The sequence below is a fragment of the Egretta garzetta genome, unplaced genomic scaffold, assembly GCF_000687185.1.
Source record: "Egretta garzetta isolate BGI_Z169 unplaced genomic scaffold, ASM68718v1 scaffold326, whole genome shotgun sequence".
In the NCBI taxonomy this organism is placed as follows: domain Eukaryota; kingdom Metazoa; phylum Chordata; class Aves; order Pelecaniformes; family Ardeidae; genus Egretta; species Egretta garzetta.
The window spans coordinates 2583365-2605880 of NW_009260026.1; the positions used below are offsets into that span (position 1 = coordinate 2583365).

General features: G+C 41.7%; 1 protein-coding gene across 1 annotated transcript in view; it reads left to right on the forward strand.

The window, feature by feature from the left end:
* The window catches only part of ADCY5 (adenylate cyclase 5), a gene marked incomplete at its 5' end in the record, with an annotated part of 223594 nt that overhangs the window by 152786 nt on the left and 48292 nt on the right, over window positions 1-22516 (forward strand). Inside the window, 4 exons of the mRNA XM_009640836.2 lie at window positions 8736-8847; window positions 9020-9147; window positions 13285-13443; window positions 14479-14620. Coding sequence (XP_009639131.2) covers window positions 8736-8847; window positions 9020-9147; window positions 13285-13443; window positions 14479-14620 — 541 coding nt within the window. The remainder of the gene's footprint in view (window positions 1-8735; window positions 8848-9019; window positions 9148-13284; window positions 13444-14478; window positions 14621-22516) is intronic.

The following is a 22516-nucleotide window of genomic DNA, read 5'->3' on the forward strand; positions in this document are numbered from 1 at the left end:
ATGCTCACAGCAAAAAGCATGCCTGAAGTTTGAAAACCAGAAAATAACATGGCTTTTCCCTTTTTTTGTTTTATATGCAGTTCTGGATTTCAGGCTGTCTTGTGGGACAAATGAATCTGAGATTTATTTTGGTGTTGGCTGGATCCAGCTCCAGTTTGGACAGACCTGCCAGCTCTTTTGCACTGGTCAGGCAGACCCGGGTGAGTCTGGGCTTGCTCGGAGCCAAAGCAAAGGCGCACGGTCGGGGTCAGCAGTATGCATGGTTCCTTTGCGCCTTTCTGCAAAAGGCCGTGTACGTCCTTCAACTTTGCCTTCCTAAACTTCCTTGGCATTGGAATGGATTTGGCATCTTTCTCACTTACATGGTTTTTCCCCTGTCTGGAGTGACTGGAAAAATTTTCACATTCCCATCAGTCCCTTCTTAGATACATGAAAAAGGTCCAAAGTCCCTCCTTAACAGTCCAGAATCTCATTTAGGCGGCTTGGATTTCTCTTTTATGTTTGACAGACAGTGTCATCTAATTTGTCTAGCGATGATGGAGCAATAAAATTCCTTCCACTCATCTCAAAGACATCTATAACATGCTCCACCTATAGTTTGGCTGGTAGCCACTGCCTGTCTATCTTTATTTGTTTTGCCTTCCCCAAATAGTTTTTCTTCCCAAAAAGCTATTTATTCCTCCTGTTTCCAGTGAAGAACTAATCTGGTTAAATATAGCCCACTGAAATAGGAAAATCTTTTAACTCAAGATGTTTAGGGGGAGAGGGTAGCAAGTTTTTCACGTTTAAAATAAAAAATGAGTACTGATGCTGCTTAGTTGTAACAGAGTTCCAATAACTGGGGTTGCTACTCATGCTTGTAAACTGCAAACCTAGGAAGGTCATGGAAAAACTTTTCCTTGTATGACTGGTGCAGTCTTCCCCTTCTCGTTGGTGATCTCAGGATCTTAATTTCTTCTCATGTCCTGTGTTGACAGTGAAGGGCAGACCACAAGCATCGAGGTAAGGAGCACTGACCATGGAAAGTATGGTGCCATTCTTCTCAGCAGCTCTTAAGTGCCAGCAGGGTCAGATGCTCTCAGCGGGGCATTCCCAGGAGCACATTGCTAACGCAGACAGAGCTGCAACCGCAAATGCTGAGAGTTTGTGCTGGAGATGTACATCTCCCAGCTGAGTCCCTCAGGCAGTTCTAATCTCCAGTAACAGTCATTTGAGAGCAAACATGAGAAAATCAAGTAAAGACAGGGTTCTGCAGTTTATATCTTTGCAATGAGCCTCGCTGTCGTCATGCAGTGGCTCTGTGGATGGCAGTCTGCACGTTGCCACCAGTGTCTCTGAGAGCCATCTGGTCTCCTGCTTCTTTGTCAGTTTTTGCTCTGCCACCAGTTTCAGTTGGTATGGTCTTGCAGAGTGAACTTCTCAAATAAGGGATATGGGTTTCGTTTACATTTTTGGCTACTTTGGAAGAGGGACAGGAGGCTTTCTGCCATTTGCTGTAAAGAAAAAGGTGAAAAGGCTCAGAGTTTTCTGGGCTTTTGGTTCTGAAGGGGTTTTGTGTGTATTTCCTCCTGTTTTGTGTTATTCTCTCTCTCTCTAAAATATTACTTTACTTATCACAGCATTTGTGTACATATATGCCTTCTCACCCTTTTGAGCAAGGGAGAGCCAGCATGATTGAACTTAAGATGGAGCACTGTCACAGTGCAGGACAGAGTCCCGCTTCCCAAAAGGGAGTTGTGCCAGCTGATGTGAAGTTTTGAAACAACAGGTGATTTCCAATAGTAAATGGATCTTCTCTGAAATGACCATATAAGTTTAGGGAAGAGAGTGTATCTTTTTATTGTTGGGTATATTTTTTCCATGACTGTAGGAAAAGGAAATATTTTAACCTCTGGTCTGTCTGTTGTCCTGCTGTTCTGGAGGACAAGACCTTAGCCTGTCACACAGACATCACTAGAGAGCAAGGCTGAGGTGCTGTTGAGACCTGAGTTAGTCTGGAAGTAGTTTGCAGCCTTTGCTGGACCAGTCAGCGGGCTGTCACTCAGCATGGTGATCTGTGTGGGCCACTTCACCCTCCTTAGGTGGGCTTTGCTGCCGTTGCTCATGTTTGTGCTGCGTTACCTAGACATGCTGCCTGAGTGCAGTCACTGTGCCACTGCTGTGAACTTGTCCTCAGCTTGTTTCGGTTTGTCCTTTTGTTGTTGTTGCTGCTACTAAATTCAGGAGGGAAAGATCATTATGTGGTGTTCTCACTTGGTGTTTCTGGAAGCTGAAATCCTTTTTGTGCGTAGGGCAGGTAGAAGAGAAAGCACACAGAGGACCTCCTTATCATCCCATCCCCAAGTGGCTACAGTTAAGAAAGAGAGACTGGGTGTAACTTGATGGCACGTCTATTCTGGGAACTTTTAGATTAACTTAACACTATGTTTATGCCGCTGGAGATGCAAAATAATTTATGGACTTACAGTGCTGGCAGGGAACTGGCACAGATATCCAAGTGCAAAAATTTACTCGTTTACCAAACTGTTCAAGAGATGCTCCCACCCTTGGGATACCCAAAAGCCATGTGAGCATTGTCTTGGTTAACCAGCTCTAGGTGGGCCTGCTTGACAAGATGATCTCTGAGGTCCCTTCCAACCTCAACTATGCTGTGATTCTGTGAAAGCCTAGTTTGGTGTTAAGGGCTCGACCCAACCCTTCAGCTGAGAGTTTTGTCATCTTCATCCCAATCCATCTTTCTGCTTTCTTCATCTTTGTTCATAGTATGACTTAATGACATGCAACACCAATAGCAGTGGATGGTGTAAAATAAGTAGCACCCTGAGACACTGTTCTCACCAGTTAGCCTAGTGAATTCACTGACAAAGGCAGGCTGTGTCTAAAGCAAATGCCTTTCTCTCGTTACATGCTTGCTTGTGAATGCAAATTAGTGAGTTTGTATTTAGTGAACAATGATTATTTTATTAACTTTTTCTTCTCTTGTAGGTAGCTGTCATTGCAGTAAAATACCATGACTTTGATTCACATACAGTCAGATGCACTTTGCTGTTTTTATAAGTTCTTAAAGCTCACCAAGTCTGGGCTTTTGTTCTGTTTCCCGTGCAGTGCCTGTGGTGTTCGGTTTCCAGTAACACATGGTGTTTATATTCATGACTGGCATTACCGTTGTGATGGTGATAGGGTTTGTGTTTCTTGCCTTGCTTGATTTATGTTGTGGCTGGCGTGCATGGCACGCACATGTCTTGAAATAGAACACGACTGGTTTTTTGTTGTTACATTAGAAGCACTGATGATTTAATTTAGTGTTTTGAATAATCCTGCATTTGCAGGGAAACCTGGCTGAGTTGTGTCCCTCCTTTGATAACTCTACTAGCTTCAGACGTTTAAGGCTGCACTTCAAAATCACTCTCTGTAGGTGTGTGTGGTTTTTAAATGTCTCATGTGGGTTTCCTTCTTCCCACCTTGTCCTTAGCTCTTCCTACTCCTTAAACATTCTTTTCTTTCTGCCAAGATCTCTCCCCTTCCCACACTCTTGCTAAGAACCTTCTCCTTTGCCATCCAAAAGGTCATACCCTTCTGCCTCAGGGTATGTTAGCGGTGCAGTCACAGCAAGGATCACCTGAATTACAGGAGCTAGTTTTAAATGACCTGCAATGGTAGGACCCACGGTGGAGTGGGATGGACCTGAGCACAGACTATGGAAGCAGCGCAAGCTGGGCAGGCTCACACCACTTGACTTCTGGGCTGTTACACTGAAGCTCCTGCTGGTACCTGAGCTGCCTGTCTGGGTGTATGTTAACTATTCTGTGAACACAAAAATACAGACCAAAAAATAGGAAAGCAAAGCTCAGCACTTTGGTAATTTTCTCCTCTTGGCTTCTTGGCTCTGCATCTTCTCCATTTCACCTCACTCTGCCTTTGCAGCTGTGCAAAGCACTCTGCAAAAGGCATCTAGATATCCTGCTCATGAAGGTCCCACAGCCCACAGTCGTGTTTCTGATTTTGGTAAGGGCCAAGCTCAGGTACAGTTAGGCATCCCAGTGGTAGCAGCAGCTATACCTGTGTGCCCAGCCTGTCCTGCGCTGCCTGGCAGCCCCAGGCTCTTGGGCTCAGGGATGCTCCAGTCCATGCATCTGCCTTTCCAGCTCCCCTGCCTGGGTCTTGGGCAAAAGCAGGCAAGTACCAGGCTGGCCGCTAAGCAGAGGGAGGAATAGCAGGATCTTGAAGCTACCCAAGCTCCTTTTCATTTTTCTTCCCTGTTAGCATCATCAGCCACGTAGGGCAACAGGCACAAAACTGAGTTTGCCTTGTACAGCTATGAAATCCTGAGCCAGTCCTTGCTGGAAATAGGAGCTGAAATAGGAGCTTAGGAAAGTATTCACCTCTACCCTATAACATAATTTGTGGTACTTTTCAACCAAAATTAAACAGAAATAATTTAAAAAAAAAAAAAAACAACTTATAAAATGAATGGTAACTCTCCTTTTCTTGTCTGCCTTTCCCAGAAATAAACCATTTTTTTGTCTTTTTTGAGGTCATACCCTGGTTACTGCTGGACAAAACCCAATCAGATGGTAAATCTGAAGGCAGTGATGGAGTGGAAAATATATCAAGACCTATGAAGCCATTACAACACTTTAATTACATACTAAACTGGTTTTTCCACAAAGCAGTAGCCTTCCAGATGGAGAGACCCAGGGCTGATAATAGTGGCTGACTCCCAGGCTGCAGACTGTGTGGTCAATCCCTTCCAGTCAGCTTTGGCTAATAGTACTTCTAAACCACTGCCTTACTTGTCTCACGATATTTTATAGCTATAATAATTATTTCATTTGACCTCTTGTTGACCACTGTCATTTACCCCACATTTTGGCACAAGGAAGGCCTATTACTGGCATTGTGCTCCCACCAGCAAGGAAATGCCTGGCCCTCTGAAGACTGACAAATAGTTGGCTTGAGTTGTGTCCCTCATCACAATCATCCATTGCCATCATTCTTTAATAATATCTTTTCATTGCTAAGGGTAGTCTGACATGGAAGACTGAAGCGTGGTGTGAGAACCTAAGGGTAGTGGGGAAGCTGTGTGTTTAAACTCTTAAGACTCCTAGTCTGGGTAAGATGCACTGGCAGGACTGGGAAATAGATGCTCCTGAAACCTTACCTTGTGTGTGTAAGGATATAGTGGGCGTTGTTTTTAAAGAAAAGCTCTGACTAAACACAGGATGAGGATCATGTGCTGGTCCCTGATGGCTATTGTGAGAGAAATCTACTTTTTTCCTAGTTGCTTCTGGGCACTTGGGTATTTTACAGGGAGAAGGCTGAATTCAAGGATTATGGGGCTAACAGCAAAAGGAACAGAAGTGGCATGGCCCAGCACCACGTATGCTGGTCCCCGTTCCTCCCTTGCAGGTCGTTAGCAGGGTTGAGAGCGATAAACCCGGTTGTTGTCTCTGCTGCTGGAGCTGCAGTGCTAGCAGGAACGTGTGGAAGGAACAGATTAGGCAGGAGGAGTAAAATGTGATTTAGTGGCTTTCAGAGCTCTCTGTTGAGAGCAGAGGACAGAGAGGCTTCAGGCTGGGTTCCTGTTTGTAAGGGCTGTTTTCTCTGATGGTTGTGCTATTCTTTCTCCACTCTCCTGCCACAAATGTGTCTTTGCCCTTTGTGTCTTTAGTTCCCGTATCACTGCTCTGTCCTCTGCTGTCTCCCACATGGTCCTTTCCACACCCTCATGAGGTTTTCCATTCCCTGAAGCCTGTGTGTCCCAGGCAGTGTCTGCTGATAGCTCAGTGGCATAGCTATTTGGCTGCAGAGCAAGTAACACAGCTGTCTCAAGCCTGTAATGGAATATGCTCAGGTGCTACAAGAAGTGCATATGTTACTTGGTTAGCTGACATGGAAGAGGGGCAAAGGGATGGACCATGCAGGTAGATGCCTTCACGTTAATGTTGGCTTCCTAACAGGAGCGTCAGACAAGGTTAACTTCTCAATATTGCTACCGGCTCTTGTGCAGAATGCATTTCTGATTCCCATCATACAACCTTTCCAAGTTTTATTCTCACAATAAACCCTTTGTTGTGCTTATAATTATAGTTTTCTAGAACTTGGCCAGATTGCTGCATATGAAGTTGCAACCATGTTGTCCTTGGAAGTGCAGGACAAGGATCAAGATGAAGGAGATAGCTGCTGAATTTGAACAAAGAGCAATTTGCTGGTCACCAGTAGAAGGTTACAAGTTTGAGAAAATGTTGTAATCAAGTAGTTTCAATCTGAAAAGGCATAAATCTGTGCATAGGTTGGCTCCATAGGTCTCCGCTGATTACTTCATTTGCCTGGTTGAAAATACTGGCATGATTTAACTTCTAGGAATGTCTGATCCATTTATCTGGCATGATAGTAATGGGGAATGGAGGGGCCAACATTCGGTCATTTATCTGTGTTTATTAGGACACTATGCTACCACTAATCTTCTGAATCAGGCATGAGGAGAAGACTTGGGGCATCCCTGTGTAGTATTTTCAGATATACCCATTGCTATCTGAACATCAGAGCAGCAACTGCTCTGTATTCCTCCTGTTGTAACACACAGCTGTTACAACACTCACACAAGCAAAGAGTGTGAACACTTCCACAAGTGAGGAATTTGCAATTTGCCCCATGCTGGAAGAGGAACATGCTTGCAGCAAGATACGTTTTGTTTCTGCCATGAGAACGGGAGACATTTCCTATTTGTACATTACATATTAACACATACTCAGGTTACTTAGAGAGCAATACAGACATCTCTTAAGATTTCAGTTGATTTCAAGTGTATTTCTTTGGGAGGTCTACTTTCATTTGTAAATATGTGAAATCTTGATTTATTTTTTCTGCATTTTATCAAGTGTTTAAAAAATGGCAAAGTATATTTTGATTCAGACATCCCTGCATCCCTGTCGTGTTTTTTTTCTTGTACATTTTAGCTTCAGTCTGACTAACAAAGAAATATTTAATGCAATATGTTTGGTTGATGATTTATTGGAGTTGAAATTTAGAAGGGAAATACGAAAAGCATGCCAGAATTGAAATGTGTTTCAGGATTTTTGCAAAAAATGCTTGTGAAAATATTTTTGTCGTCTTTGCTTTCTGTCTGAAGACATTGCAGGGAATTCCAACTGAAAATATAGCCTCTGCAATTTGCCTAAAACATGTTGGAGTTTTATTTTACAAAGAAGAAACAAATTCAAAGTGCTTGTTATTTACACTTTTAATTTCTCTTCCTATTCAAGTACAGCTTGACGCAATAATCAACTTCAAAGAAGAAATCAACCACTTGATAAATGTTCCAATATACAAGTATAGCTTATGAATTTTATATTTATATAAATGTGTGTGCATATATACATTTTATCTTAGACCTATATAGGCATAGTCTGGTGCTTGTTTTACTGAATAGTTTTAAATTTAGCGTAACGGCTGGGTTTGATTGCAAATCAGTATTTTCAATGTTGTGGTTATCAATTAGAATCTTTTTCCAGTTTAAAAAAAAAATCTTTGCAATACAACATTAAAATTGATTAATTGAAGTCAAGGAATCATTATTACTACTTGTGATTCAAATAATTGTGCTTTCAAAACAGTCCATGCTGCTTTCAGAGGGCTTTCCTGGTCTGTCCTGGGCAGATGGGAGCGATTCGGTTTCCCTGTTGGAATAGCAGAGGTTTGCCTCAGTTGGCAAGGGCTCTGCTTGTCATTTGACAGAAAGTTGGGCGATGCCTGCTTGCAGCCTTACAGGAGAGGAGCTCCTGCTTGCTGGAAGTGTATATTTTTATAGTGTTTCAGGGGCTAAGCCAGCTGGAAGGTGTGGTACAAACGGGAGGTTTCATTTCTGTAGTTCTTTAGAAGCTGAGCGAAAAAAAATAAGCAATAAGTGAGAAGTGTGCACAACTGGGAGAGGAGTAGAGTAAATCAGTGCAGATTTCCTTCTCCAGTGAATGAAGAGTATGAAAGCCTGATGGTAAGTCTTCACCAGGACAGCCAAGTGTGTTAGGGCATGGCCAGCCAGCACTGCTGCGCTCAAGCCTTTGCCCCGGCAGCACGCAGTGCCATCGCTCCTGGCTTTGTGCATTTCTAACATTGCAGGAGCGTGTCTGCCCGGCACGTGGTACAGGGCTGGGGTGCACGCATGGAAGTGGGAGTCAAAGCTGTGGTAGGCAGGTTAAGGTTATTCACTGGAGAGGGATGTTATTTTGTGGCTGTGCTTTGGCAGCAGGGAAAGCGGGCAGAGGAGTCTGATTTTTCTTCAGTGGAGTTAAGACACAGGCGATGATATTGAGCTGAGAGGTTGAGGAATGTGAACAAAATGGGTAAGTGTTGATTTTATAGCTGGGCTAATCTGGTCATTGTGTAGGAGTGCCTTGTTGTTAATGATGGCTGATAGTATTATCATGCCATCACCAGCTCCCAGCGTACTCTAAATTTTCTGGACATGGGGCAGGGGTGGGGGGATGAAAGGCTTGTGGAGTTTTCTCGTCCTTTCTAATCTCTGGAGGGGATGAGGCCATGCCCCTCAGGGATTTACACGTGATAGAGGCTGTAGCAGAAGGTGGCATTAAGGGGTGCTCATCTCCTTGCTGCTATAGGGCTGGGACACCCCTAAATGCCCCCCCCCAATCCCTGGACTTCTACCCCAGAACTTACACAAATATCAGCAACAAATTTTGTGACACTTTCATATTTTTTTTCTCTTTTTTCCCAAGCATCCTCTTTGCAGACATAGAGGGTTTCACAAGTCTGGCCTCCCAGTGCACTGCTCAGGAGCTGGTCATGACGCTGAACGAGCTCTTTGCCAGATTTGATAAGCTAGCAGCTGTAAGTTTTCTATTATAATTCTGATATATTTTTTTTCCTGTTGCAAGAATGACATAGTGTGCTGGTTCACTGGATTTCTGTAAATATTCACTGCCCTAAAAGGCATGCTATTGCAAGCATGAATATAAGCTGAATACTTCTCTCTCCTTTATTATTATTATTATTTTTTTAGGAGAACCACTGTTTACGTATCAAGATCCTGGGTGATTGCTATTACTGTGTGTCTGGGTTGCCAGAAGCAAGAGCTGACCATGCACACTGCTGTGTTGAAATGGGAATGGATATGATAGAGGCCATCTCGTAAGTACCATATTCCCCATGGAGAATTTCAGAACAAATGGCAGGTAGATTCTCTTCCCCATTAGGTCTTCCTTACATTAGTAGCAAGGTAGCCAAACTAGGGAGCTGATGCCAGCGAAAAGGGAGACCAGCTGAACAAGGAAACAAAATGTAGTAAAGGTTTGAGAGCAGACAGACAGACATTTGAGTCCATTACAGCCATGTGAATATCAGAGCTCAATCTCCTGATGAGAAAGGCAAAGGTTACTGCAATTACTGGAAGTCTCATTCCCAAAGGAGGATTCCAGTGAATTACAGAAATGTGAAATCAGAGGATTAACAATAACTTTATTCAATTTCAGTCACTCTTCATTTATCTGTCTTTAAACCAGCTTTTTACTCACCTTACAATTCCTCTGCTAAGGTCTGTCTTGTCTAGTTTAACTAATCCTTCTCCATGTGTTCCTATGCCAAAAATGTCAGATGCAAGACTTTCTTACTTTGGTTGAATGAATTATTGAGGAAAGCCATAAAGTTGGTCTGGCACAGACTGGGACAGATCCATGGTGCTTTTTCCTTAATTTCCACTTACTTCCCCATCTTTATTTTTTTCTTTTAAAATATGTTCTGAAGCTTTGCCTGCTGCTGAGGTCAGACTAGCAATCCTGTGTTTGTCCAGACCATCCCTGTCTTTAGAGAGTAACAAATATGAGAACCATATCTAGTTACATTACTTGGAGGATTGCAGGCAATGTTGAATATTACTTGCATCGAGCATGAGCTTTCACAGGCCAATTCTTTCAGAAATCAGGGAGGGCATATTTATTTGGTCACCTTGAGTGTATGCAAGTTTAGACACAAGGTTCAGTCAGTTTTGGATGACAACTGAGCTGACCTTAATATCTACACCATCCCTGCTGCACAGAGACTCTGCTTCTTTTTCCCTTTTCCTCTAGCTTTTTTTATTTTGTGAAAGCAGCTTCTAAAGTACCAGTGATAGCAACAGAGGAAGTAGAAGACCTCTATGCAGTTCTCCTTTCATCCTGTTCAGTAAACTGATGGAGTTTCCACTTCATCTTGATAAAAAACTAGAGCTACCTATTTGCTGAGCTTGATACAGTACATCCTTACCATCTGAATTTCTGCAAGGACATGAATACACATGCACACTTTTCAGCGTCATTTTCATAACACAGATACATAGCTTGAAAAGCAGTGTTTTCACTCAGGAGAGTCCATTCAAAGAGCAGGACACAGCAGCATTCACTTGCTTTGTGTATGGTGTACATTGTCAAGACTTCCTACCTTTACTTTCCTCTTTTAAACTCTGTTGCTTTGCACCAGTCTCCTTTGGGGGTTTGTATGCAAAATGCAAAATAAAAGGAGTTTCAAGTAACTAGTTTTCAATAACCCTTGAAAGGATGCTATTTTTCCCATGTGAAGTACAATGAAGTGGCAGGTGACAAAATGTCTTCTCAAACACAAGAAGCAGCAATTCTTAGCCACCAGCTGTACAAAGATGTTGTGTACATTGGCCAGAAAAGTCTCACTTTCTGCAGAAGCTGGCCTGATAAAATCCAGAGACCCTGACGCATTGCTGTGTAATCCCCCCCAAGGCTGAGTAACACCAAGATGTCTAGACTTCATTGATTAACTGCAACCCACCTTACCTTGAAATAAACATGGAGCTGAAGTGCACTCAGTGTTTGTTTACAAATAGCTCTTCAGCAGCCCTTAAAACTTGTTTCCCACTCCATGTATGATGAATGTATTTAACAATCTTCTCTCTTAATAAGTCTGGAAGGTGACTCTGTTCTCACTACCACTGCTTCCCCCCCCACCACCCACCCAAGGATTGAGATAAGAGGTTTCACAATTAAGGTAACCAATAGCTACTGAACATTTGATTGCAGGCTTCACCAACACTGGGCCCTGCCCGTAGGCTGATTTCATCTGTGCACAATAACAGCAGGGAGTGTTACCCCAGATCAGAAAGATAGAATTATATTTGCTGTACTGCTGGTATAAATGAACTAAAAAAAAAAGGAAGGTAACAAAGGATATTATATTTGTCTATAAAGGATAACCAAACTCATTTGTTTGCTGCAAAGTCTGGAGAAAGTCACCTTCTCATTAGTGACTCTACTGGGAGAAGTTCCCTGGTCTTGTCAGTAATGTGACTTGGCAAAGGGTGCAGTAGGGTTTGTAGCACTCGTGCAGCATGTTCTCCCTCCCTCCCAGTGCCATACCCACACTGCAGCTGCTGTTGTTCTTGCAGTGGTTATGGCTGCAGATGCATTTTCCTTACCCCAGTTCCTGTTGCTTTCCCAAGTGTTGTGGATGGAGCTTTTTCAGTTTGTAAGCCTGTCGTACCTTACTCATATGCAGCTTCCCCTTCCCTGCTAGAGAATCTCTGCTGCTTGTTAATAAAAATAATTAATGTCACTTCAGCAAGTGGATAATGACCTGCCCGTAGGCTGATTTCATCTGTGCACAATAACAGCAGGGAGTGTTACCCCAGATCAGAAAGATAGAATTATATTTGCTGTACTGCTGGTATAATGAACTAAAAAAAAAAGGAAGGTAACAAAGGATATTATATTTGTCTATAAAGGATAACCAAACTCATTTGTTTGCTGCAAAGTCTGGAGAAAGTCACCTTCTCATTAGTGACTCTACTGGGAGAAGTTCCCTGGTCTTGTCAGTAATGTGACTTGGCAAAGGGTGCAGTAGGGTTTGTAGCACTCGTGCAGCATGTTCTCCCTCCCTCCCAGTGCCATACCCACACTGCAGCTGCTGTTGTTCTTGCAGTGGTTATGGCTGCAGATGCATTTTCCTTACCCCAGTTCCTGTTGCTTTCCCAAGTGTTGTGGATGGAGCTTTTTCAGTTTGTAAGCCTGTCGTACCTTACTCATATGCAGCTTCCCCTTCCCTGCTAGAGAATCTCTGCTGCTTGTTAATAAAAATAATTAATGTCACTTCAGCAAGTGGATAATGAAACATAAGATAGGGATCGTAATGAAGAAGGAACTGTAAAAGGGTAGGAGCTGTTTCAACAAGAAGTCATCTTGAACAGTCTTTTAAGGGGAATATTACACTGTGAGGAGTGAACTACAGTCCAGAATTGGTCTATCTAAAGCATAAATATTAGATCTGTGTTGATGTAGGAAGTTGGAAGGACTTACCTGTCCAGAGGATGTTATCTAGAAAGGACTAGATGAACCTGAAAACCAAAGAGGTTGAAATCTGATAGGTATAAAGTACAACTTCATGCTGCAAGGAACTAACAACTCAAAGGAAAGGACTGTGCTATGTGCTGTAGGTGAATTTGCCTGTGAAACATGGACATTCTGGGAATGATGTGATCAGCAATAATGAGAAGCAGAGTTGTTCTAATGGCTTCATCAAGACTTTCCCCTATCCGCATTCCTAAATATATTTTCCATGTGAACAGCTCTTGAAGTTAACTTTTGCCCTAAAAGGGCAAAACCCACAAAGTATTCCAGCAGTCATTTTGGGAGTAAGCAGAGCATCCAAAACCTCATTAAAATCAGAGCTTGAGTATTTGTAGCTGCCTGTTTGGAGTGACTGCAATAGATGTGGTTCTCTGGTTTTGCTGCTCTGACTGTAGCTGTAAGCCCTGCTCAAGCTTTCCAACTGCAGTGGGGTATTTCACACACATCTCATATTTCATCTGTGGAAGAGTTGATGCTTGGTGCCATACAGACAAATTAAGATCTCTGAAATCATTTCCCTTTTCTCTTTGCAACATGCTATTACTCTTAATGAGGCTGAGTGCTGGTAGGTTATGTCCAGCTTTGGTATGGAAATCAGAGACCAGCACTTTATTCCTTTTACTGCCCCAAAGATTATTTTTTAATGAGTTCTCAACTTGACCATGAGTTCAGAGTATATGGATTTACTCCAAGGGCTCCCCTTTCTAATTAGTACTCTGCTTGGCCAGCCAGGCCATCCAAGAGCAGTACAGCTGGTCTGGTTTTGTTTTGTTGTCCTGTTGATGTGGATGAGCAGCACCGTGGGTATGACTGAAAAATTTATGGGTCATTACGGATTTTTGTGTTCTGGATGCAAGTTTGTGCCACCAACTACAACCACTCAGTTCTTAGTGATGTCCTTTTTTCCCATATCTCTTTTCAGACTAGTCCGGGAGGTGACGGGAGTAAATGTCAACATGAGGGTTGGAATCCACAGTGGGAGAGTTCACTGCGGGGTCTTGGGCCTTAGGAAGTGGCAGTTTGATGTGTGGTCCAACGACGTTACATTAGCCAACCACATGGAAGCAGGGGGCAAAGCTGGGTAAGTTCCTTCATCAAAGCTGTTGCGTTAATCCATGTGTTGTTTTGTGTCCGACCTGTCTCAGTAAGGTGGGGAAATGGGGGACAGAGGTTCAGAGAGTCTGTATGTCTGCTGTAAAATGAACTGTGGGTGTAATGTTTTAAGCACGTACAAATATTAGCAAAGTTATTCTGTTCCATGTCTACTTTCCATGGTTACGGAAAGTCTACAAAATCCCAAGATGGGCATATCCTTCTGTAGTAAGAACTGAATTCCTTCTCTGTGAAACACAGCTGATAGATACAACAGAAACAAGCAGGTCCGTGCAAACACTAGCAGAACTGGTCATGGTTACAAAGAGATGTGACCGTGTGTTAACAGTGTTTGCTGGACAGCGTCCCAGCTATTGATGGATACTGTATGAAGCATTGTTTCAGACCAGCCTTTTGGTTTGAAACATTCCTGTGAGAGAGCAGAGTTGGTTCTTGTTTCATCGCTATATGGACCAACTGAACACTGAGTTGCTTCCAAGCTGACTCTGTGAGATAATTTTTCTATGTGCCTTTCCATTCTCTGCTCTAGAAGAAAGTACAAGACTATGGTACATGATAGGATGCCTCTACAAGGCACTCTTGTACCACAGTGATTAATGTGATACAACAAAAAAGATACATACTGCAGTATATATTGCGTATATCTGCTGAGTAGACATGTCCTTGTGAAGGGCCTGTATTTGCCAAAAAAATACATCTGCTGTGTGTTAGAGCAAAGTGAATGAAAGAATGAGTGCTTTATATCTAAGGAAGTGCTTATAAATGGATGTGTAAGTTGCTGAATGTGAACACCTCTGTTCTTAAGAAGATGCCTCATGGCCTGCTCCCTTTAAAATAGATGAAACTCCCATACCACATAGGTAAGAGTAGTGGCATGGCTAAATAAATTGATTTTTACAGTTGTTTGTTCCAGTACATGGAATCTGTCACCAACAAGAACTGGCTTTTTAGGTGATAATTTTTCAGAGCCTACAAAACTGGCTTGTCTTTTGTCTCATTCAAGGCGCATCCACATAACAAAAGCAACCCTGAACTATCTCAATGGAGACTATGAGGTGGAGCTGGGCTTTGGAGGGGAGCGCAACGCTTATCTGAAAGAGCACAGTATTGAGACCTTCTTGATTGTACGGTGCAGCCAGAAACGGGTAAGACCAAAGAAACTAATGCAGGTTTTGATACTTTTAATAACTAGATGGATTTCAACACACCAATCTAGAGTGAACATCAGCCTTTATAGATGAGTGAATTGACTACCTGACCTTCAGTGACAAAAATTCCTGTTTCTCTCTCCTCTTTCTAAACTTTTGTGTGCGTAGAAGGGAGTGTAGCCACCTTCTGTGTAAGGTTTCTGCACCAAGTACTTTCTAGTTCTGTCAAAGAAACTGTCGTGAGTTGTTTTCAAAATCATTTTGAAGAATCTTGTTAATATAGATATGTATTTTTTTCAATTCAGTTTGATACTTGTACATGTTATTAAAGCAATAGACTAAATCCACAAAGATCTCTTATCTTTCAGATTACAGACAGAGGTGTTTTTGTCCACCTGCTCAAGATATTGCCACAAACATAAAGATTAGAGTAGTTCTTAACATTACTTTTCAGCCTCTATTTCTGAAGATGTGAAAATCTGGCCCACTGTAATGATGGATGATCACCGTGACAATGGGATGAGATCACACCTACTGCTATGACACGGGTCAGGCTGCACAAAATAAGGCTATTAGGGCATTACTGACTTGAACTTGAGTCAAGTCAAACTCAAGTGGACTTCAGCCAATATATCTTCTTTTTGTGACACTGTCAATAACAGAAAATAGGTTGATGTTATCACTAGTTTGTATTCTTTTAAATAATGATAGACTGTAATATTAGAAAAGAGCCTTTATGATCATCTAGTTGAGTCTAGCCACTGATATAGCCAATAATATTTCTCTAAGTAATTTCTGCACTGTAGACACTACTTGCTATTCACAGTAAGGGCAAGCATATAAAGATTGGCCTGAATTGAAAATGATTTGAAATATTTCTGAATGTAAGAGCAATTAAACCTTCCCCCAGCTGTAAATATGACTACCATGAGATTAAACGAATTAGTGTTTGTGACATGTTCTAATAGCGTGGTTGATTTGAATAACACCTATACAGAAATCCTTTGCCTCCATTGCCTCATATCCTGAGAAAATGGAAGCCTCAAATCTCCTTAATGGATATTGTGTAAAAAATCTCCAAGAAAATCCCTTATCATCTGCTAAAGAGAGAAGCTGATGTGTTGGTTTCTATCTGCTCATAAGATAAATCTCATTAACAATTGTCAATCTTCAAAAGAGGATTAGAGCTTGCAGTGCAAGATTATTGTTTCCTGAGCATCGCTGCCTGTCAGTGGGCCAGCTGATGTTTATACCTAAACCACTTCTTCGCTAGGTAGATTTAAGAACATGAACCAAAATACCCTTATGGTCAGGCCCCATCTCCTGGGGTTGAGAAGGTATATTGACTTCTTAAATCATGTACTCACCAAGTTGTCTGCATGTTCTTGCGGAGAACTGATGGTTTCTCTGGAGAGAGGTGGAAGACCTAAGATCAGGATTCTGCTCCTTGCCAGTGTAGGCAAAAAACTCAAAAACAGAGACGCAGAGCACTTGAGACTTGACTTAATTTTTGAACGCAGGGCTGTCTTTTAACTAGGAGACTGGACAGAGACTCAGGAGAGATGTGGATTCCATTCCAGACTTAGATTTTGAGGAACTTGCATATTTGTGCCTTGATTTTCCATGGTAGAATGAAATGGGTTCCCCCTCCCTCATTTTTTTCACTGCTTTATATGTATTCATTGCAGCTCTGTTACACAGCGTAGCCCTTAGCTGAAGTCTCTAGGCAGCACTATAATGCTGCTCTAACATGCTGCATCCCAGAGTAGCTAAGACTTGAGACATGCGCATGACCTATGTAATTATTGTGCTAAATTGAAACATAAAGAAACTGCTACCCAAGGTCATGGGTATTAGCGTTTAGAGTTTGAGGGGCTCCTGATTTGCCCCTTTGCTGCAACTTTCTTGCTCCCATAGCCATTTTCTATCCCTTTGTGAATAGTTTACAGTTCTCTCGTTTTCAAAAAACCCCTCATTTTCACATAATATGAAGATCAGAAGTGAGAAAAGCTTTCTCCCATAGTCAGCTCAGTCGGTCTTGAATATTTTGCCTCATGCTAGGCACAGTTCTAGCACTTCACTTTCTCCTTCCATTTCTGCTTGATTTTAATGACTTATTGTGATGTATTTAGCTGGGTTTTCAGTTCAGTCTATTCCAGTAATGGCCATAAAATGTTCACCTAACTTAGTAATGAGTTCCTGTGAGTCGTGTCTGGGTTCCTGCTGTCCTCACACACAAGGCACAGGATTTGCGTTCACCTGAGAGCAGATGCATAGCTGACCCAAGTAACTGTTTGCCTGAGCTATTCCTCAGTTCACACAGGCAAACTAAAATTATCTAAATACTTGGTCCATCAGTCCTACAACCATCGAAACCCAACAATACCAGGAGTTACAATGAATGTATAAAATGTAACGGCATCTGTTCCATACCCTTTCTGCTTACTGTTGCCATGGGGAGCCATAACTTTGAATTTCCTGTCTTTTTTTGTTTATTTGGCTTTTTTCATCGTTAATGCCATTTCTTTGGCACAGAGTAAATGGGAGGAACATTTATCTAATATTTTTGTTCCAGGAACTCAGACTAGCTCCTTCTTTGAAAACAGGTTTTTTCCTTGTTAAGGATGCTATTAACTGGAATATATTTAGTTGAGTTTTAGGGGGAAAAAAAGCTAGATTCTGATCACTCAGTCTTTAAATAACTTATCTAGAGCTGGAAAAGTAGTCCTTGTTTTCCATCTGGTATACAGAAGAGTTGCTTTCTATTGAAAGAGAATAAACTGCCAAGTTTTAAAATCCAGTCTGTTTAGGTTTCTCACTCCTCTTTACCTCCAGCTCCGCTTTCACCTTTCTGTTTGCTCTGTCCTGTGATGCAGCTGCTCTTGTGGGCGACCACTTGCCTGTGAAGAAGGCAGCGCTCAGGTACCCCAGAGCAGGGCAGGGCTGACTTTAATATTGCAGCGTTATATTCTCCTAGATAAAAGTTTTCTGGAGATTTTTTGAAAGCATATGTCCAAAGTTCCAAATTTGTTTTCCTTGTGTTTGCTCTCAGTTCCTTAAGCTAGGGTTTTGATAATTAAAATATAAAACAGTCTTAACTGTGTGAGATACAAAGGGTGCCATGCATTTCACTGTAATGTGAACCTGTCAAGATATACATATACATACATACATACATATATATATATATATATATAAAAAAATTCTTGTCATAAAATTAGCAGGCTCCACCATAAAGGTGTGTTGAATCTTTTGCCAGGGTTTGTTTGCTCCCATTAGTGCTAACAGCAGGCTGCTCTAAAACCTGGTTGCTCTGGTTGCCTGGTGTCTGCTGTCAGCAATTGTATCCCCTCTCTCAGCCTTTTTTCTTCTAAGACAAAGTCTTCTAATGTCTTCTTACAATGAAGAAGGGACAAGCACAAGCTCTCACAGCAAGCTCTTCATTTTTGTGATCATCAGAGGAAACTTCTACCTTTTACGTAGTTGCATTATCTTGGTGTCTGATATTTATTCTGTGATGAACTAATGTGATTCCTGATAATGAAGTGAAGTTTCTGACTGTAATCCCTAAGTGAATGATCATGCATTTTGTACACTTGGCTGTATCAGGTCCCATTTCTACTATGTCAGTCCTCACATGTTGGGTGCTAATACTCCTTTTCTTCTTAGCTATCACATACTACCTCTGCTTCTCTCATTAGCAAAGTCTGTCACTGCTAAACTTGGTGCCAGATGCGATAAGGAAAAAAATTAAACAAAATCTGCCCCAAGATTAATCACTGAGTAACTCTACTATTAACTTTCATCCAGCCTAATACTTCCTCATTCAAAACCATCTCTTGCCATTTCACTGGAAACCAGTTTTTTGCCCAGATTCATATTCCCCATCTGTCTTAGCCATTAGTCTCCAGCACAGCACTCTGTCAAATGCTCTATGGAAAAAACAAGGCCAGTGAGAGCTACTGTATTTTTTCTGTTTAGAAAAACTTGGATGCTCTCAAGGCTGTTAATCCAAGCCCAGCATTTGCTGCTCTACAAGTTCTGTGTCATGATCCCTGACTAAATAGTTATTAAAAGTGTCTGTTACCAAAACTGAAATTGCAGTTGGCAGTTTTGCACCGATCTGGGGTGGAGGTTGTCCTTCTGACTTCAGCACATGGCACTTCAGTTTTGCTTCCAGCTTAGTCATGTTTTCCGTTTATAACCCTACGCTTATGATCCCTCTTCTCTGTTGCCTCTACTGTGGCAGTAGTGATTATCTGAAGAGAAATAATATGTTCTCTCAGCTCTAGAGTAATGTAGATTTTTAAGTTTCTGTTATCCTCGTGTGTTACAGGGTGACTTACACAGGGTGACCTCTGTCCTTATTCAGTATTTTTCTCATTCTTTGAAGATGTGTTTCTAATGGACTTAATACCTTAGCATGAAAGAAATACAGGAATTCTCCAAAGAGATCTTTGCCTTTCCTGCATTAGTAGCTTTGCGTCTTCATTCTTTATCTGAAAGTCTGTGTTTCCAGATAAACAGTGAATTATCAGCTAGAATTACTAATACTATTACCCAGATCTTTACCGATTCCCAAACTTAACCCCGAGGCATTGTAGTGAACTACCCAGCATTGCTCAGTATAATATCTTTATCCTTCTAGAGACTTGATTTGGTTTATTCTTGTTATACTTTTTTCCTTAAAGTTTACCCTGCAGACTGTAATGTTCCTAACACACAGTTCGGTACCTCCACAACTTTTATATCTGTCCGGTATTTTATTCCAAACTTCTGTCCCAGTCATTACTGTTATCCTATCACATCCCTGCTGTTCTTACAGAACTCAGTTTAATTATTGCTGTAGTATCCAGTAGTCCCAGTTCTTGTGCTGCCCAAGTTTCTGGAGTTTGTACAGGATCATGTCACCAGGTGGTTGTTGGCAACTTTCTGCTCTTCTTTGAGATCAGGTGCTCCACTAATTTTCAGAACCATCACAACTACTCTTCTCATTACTTGTTATCATTGATAAAAGATTTACTTTGAGAAGGGTGGAAAAGTATGTGTTTGGAGGAGTGGGAAACAGACCTCAAGGTGAATAGAGTTTTAGCAGCACATTAGGTTCACAGCTAGCTTTATTGTCCTCAGCATTGTCAGAAGTCCGGGGAAATTCTTTGCTTTGAACACAAGTGGAAACAAAATGTGACCACCAACAGATGAGCAATACTGCTGACTAAGCACACTGTGCTGAGTGCACTGTAAAAATGTTTAGTTTTTCCTAATGTCTTTCAATTGCAGTAAACATGGGTGTTTCTTTTAACAATAGCAGGTACACAACAGTTTCAGAGAGGTTTGTTGATGGTGGCCTTAAAACAGCTCAACAAAACTTTGGCCATAACTCGTAGAAAAACAATTCTCATTCTTTTCTAAATAGTGTCCTGGAACTCCATCCAGCTGAAGAAACAAAATGGTCCTTTAAATGTTGTGCATGTGACTCTCCTAAAACACAATCAATCTGATGTGATGATCCCTCAATTTAACAAATTTAATACAGCTCAGCAGGGTTCCACTCATGTAGATTTATGAAGGCAATGGTTTGGAGCATGTAGCGCTGCAAGAAATATCATTCACATATCAATAGGACTTCAAGACAATTTAAAGGATAATGTGTAGCTGAATCTGAAATGGCTGATCCATGCTCAGATTTCACTGCTTCGTTGCACTGATAGTGATCAATATGTTGGAAAATCCTATCACACACTAAAGAAGTAACAGGCATTCTTGATGCAGAAAATCCCAGCTGCTTCTGCAGTTTTGCCATGGCATTATTGTAGCTCAGTGTGTGGGAACTGGTGGTGGGAATACAATAAGACCTCTGGGAATAAGATTTACAGTCTCTTTGCAAGTCCAGATTTGAAAAGTTCCCACAGCAGCTTTCTGGAGTTCAGCCACTTTAAATCTGAAAATCTCATTGCTGTCAGAAACTTTTGCACCTGCTCGTGTTAGTAGTACCTGTAATGAGTAGGACTGAAAGGTATCATCTCGTCCTTTTCTTTATTCTTCTTCTTGGTCTTGTTAAGCCTTAGGTAGCCCTGTGTGCATGTTGTCCTCGTGCTGTCATTTAGCCAGGAAGAAAGAGAGGAGGGATCCTCATAAATTTACACAGAGGAGCTGTGATCCTTCTAATTCTTCATTTTTAGAGTTTGTTATTATCATCACCCACTGAACAAGTGATTTTTCAGAAAATAAGTTCGCTCACTTTTAAAAATACCACCTTTAAAAAAATGTTTTTGAATAAGTATTGTTGTTAACAACAAAGTCCTATTTTTCAAGATAATATAGTAGCACAGTATGTAATGTGGGAAACCAAAAATCCACTCTGTTTGTATATATATATTTTAATCTGATTGGAAATATTGCTGAAACATGGTTCACAATCCAATGGAAACCTTCTACGGGGCGGGGGGAGGAAATATTGCCCGAGGTCATGTAGCCATGGAAAATCTATGGTGCCTGACCTCATGGTTAGAAACTATCTCAGAAGTATATATTTACCCATTTGTCCTGCCCTTACCGCAACCCAGATGTGTCAGCAAACATGAGGTCTTCTCTTCCCTTCAAATTAATCAAGTGAAGCTTCAGAGTCAACCAGCGCTAGCAGCAGGTATAGGGATCACTCACTGCCTGCGGGGGGTGGTAAGGACATCTGCTTGGATTTTTGGCATTAAGGCTTTTCTCAAATTCTAACCAAATTTACTGACTCATGGGGGAAACCTGCTATATGTATCTTTTATCATCTATTGATGTAAAAGCATTTGTAATGTAACCAAATAGCTTTGCTTTTATAGGTCCCCAGACTAGTTTTAGCGTCTGGGTTTTTTGATTGCTTTTGGTTGAAAACATTTCACTAAGTTGTAATAAAATGGATTGACAGTGTCACTTCTATTATTGAAAACGATATATATTTTCTTGGGGATAATGAAACTGTATTTCCTACCAGTTTTCTGGTATTGCATACATCATAGAAGAAAGCAGCATAACTGTGAAAAAGATTGCATAATTGAAAAAACACAAGACAGTGCTACAAATGATGGCAGAGACCATAAAGAGCAGTGACTTTTAAAAAACAAAACCTCAAACCAACTTAAATCTGGACATCAGCATTGCATCACATTGGTGTATTTTTAGAAACATTTAAAACACAGCTCTCCTGGAGGTTATCCAGTGGTTTTGTCATGATTGCTCATGTGAAATCCAGCTGGTGCCAAGCAATGGAGTTTTCAGCTCTTGCAGATGAAACAGTCATGGGTTCGATGCAGGGAAGAGGCGATGTGGGAGGCACTTGCTGACCTGGGGGCGTGCAGTGTGGGGGCGCATACAGTTCTCCCCAGCGAACATCCCAGGGAGCTGACAGCTCCCTTAGGTTTGCTCCCACTGAGTTTTCTTGAGATCCTACACTTGTCATCCTGGCTGGGTGGAAAAAGATCTTTGCTGGCAGCCCAGGGCTGCAGTGACCACTGGTACTTACTGTCACGGGGCCAGTCGGGTGTTCAGCACAGGGCTCCTGTCTCAAGTGGCACCATGTCCCCAGCTAGTGGCCATGAAGCCTGCAACACTGCATTCCCAGGAACGTTTGTGCCTGCGTGGTGAGCTTGTGATCTCATGGGAAATGTCATCGTGGCTGCAAGAAAAGAGATGATGATTTCCCATACTTGTCAATCAGGCAGCTTTCCCCAGCACTGAATTTTAGCAGGCTTTTTAAAATTTATTTAAAAAAAAAATAATTTAAGGCAGCGTAACACTTGACATTTAACTCTCAGGTTACCATGGAAATAACACCGGGTATTTTGCAAACTCCTGACAGGTACAAGTTACAGTGAATAGTGGAGAATCAAAATAAATAAGTAGGGA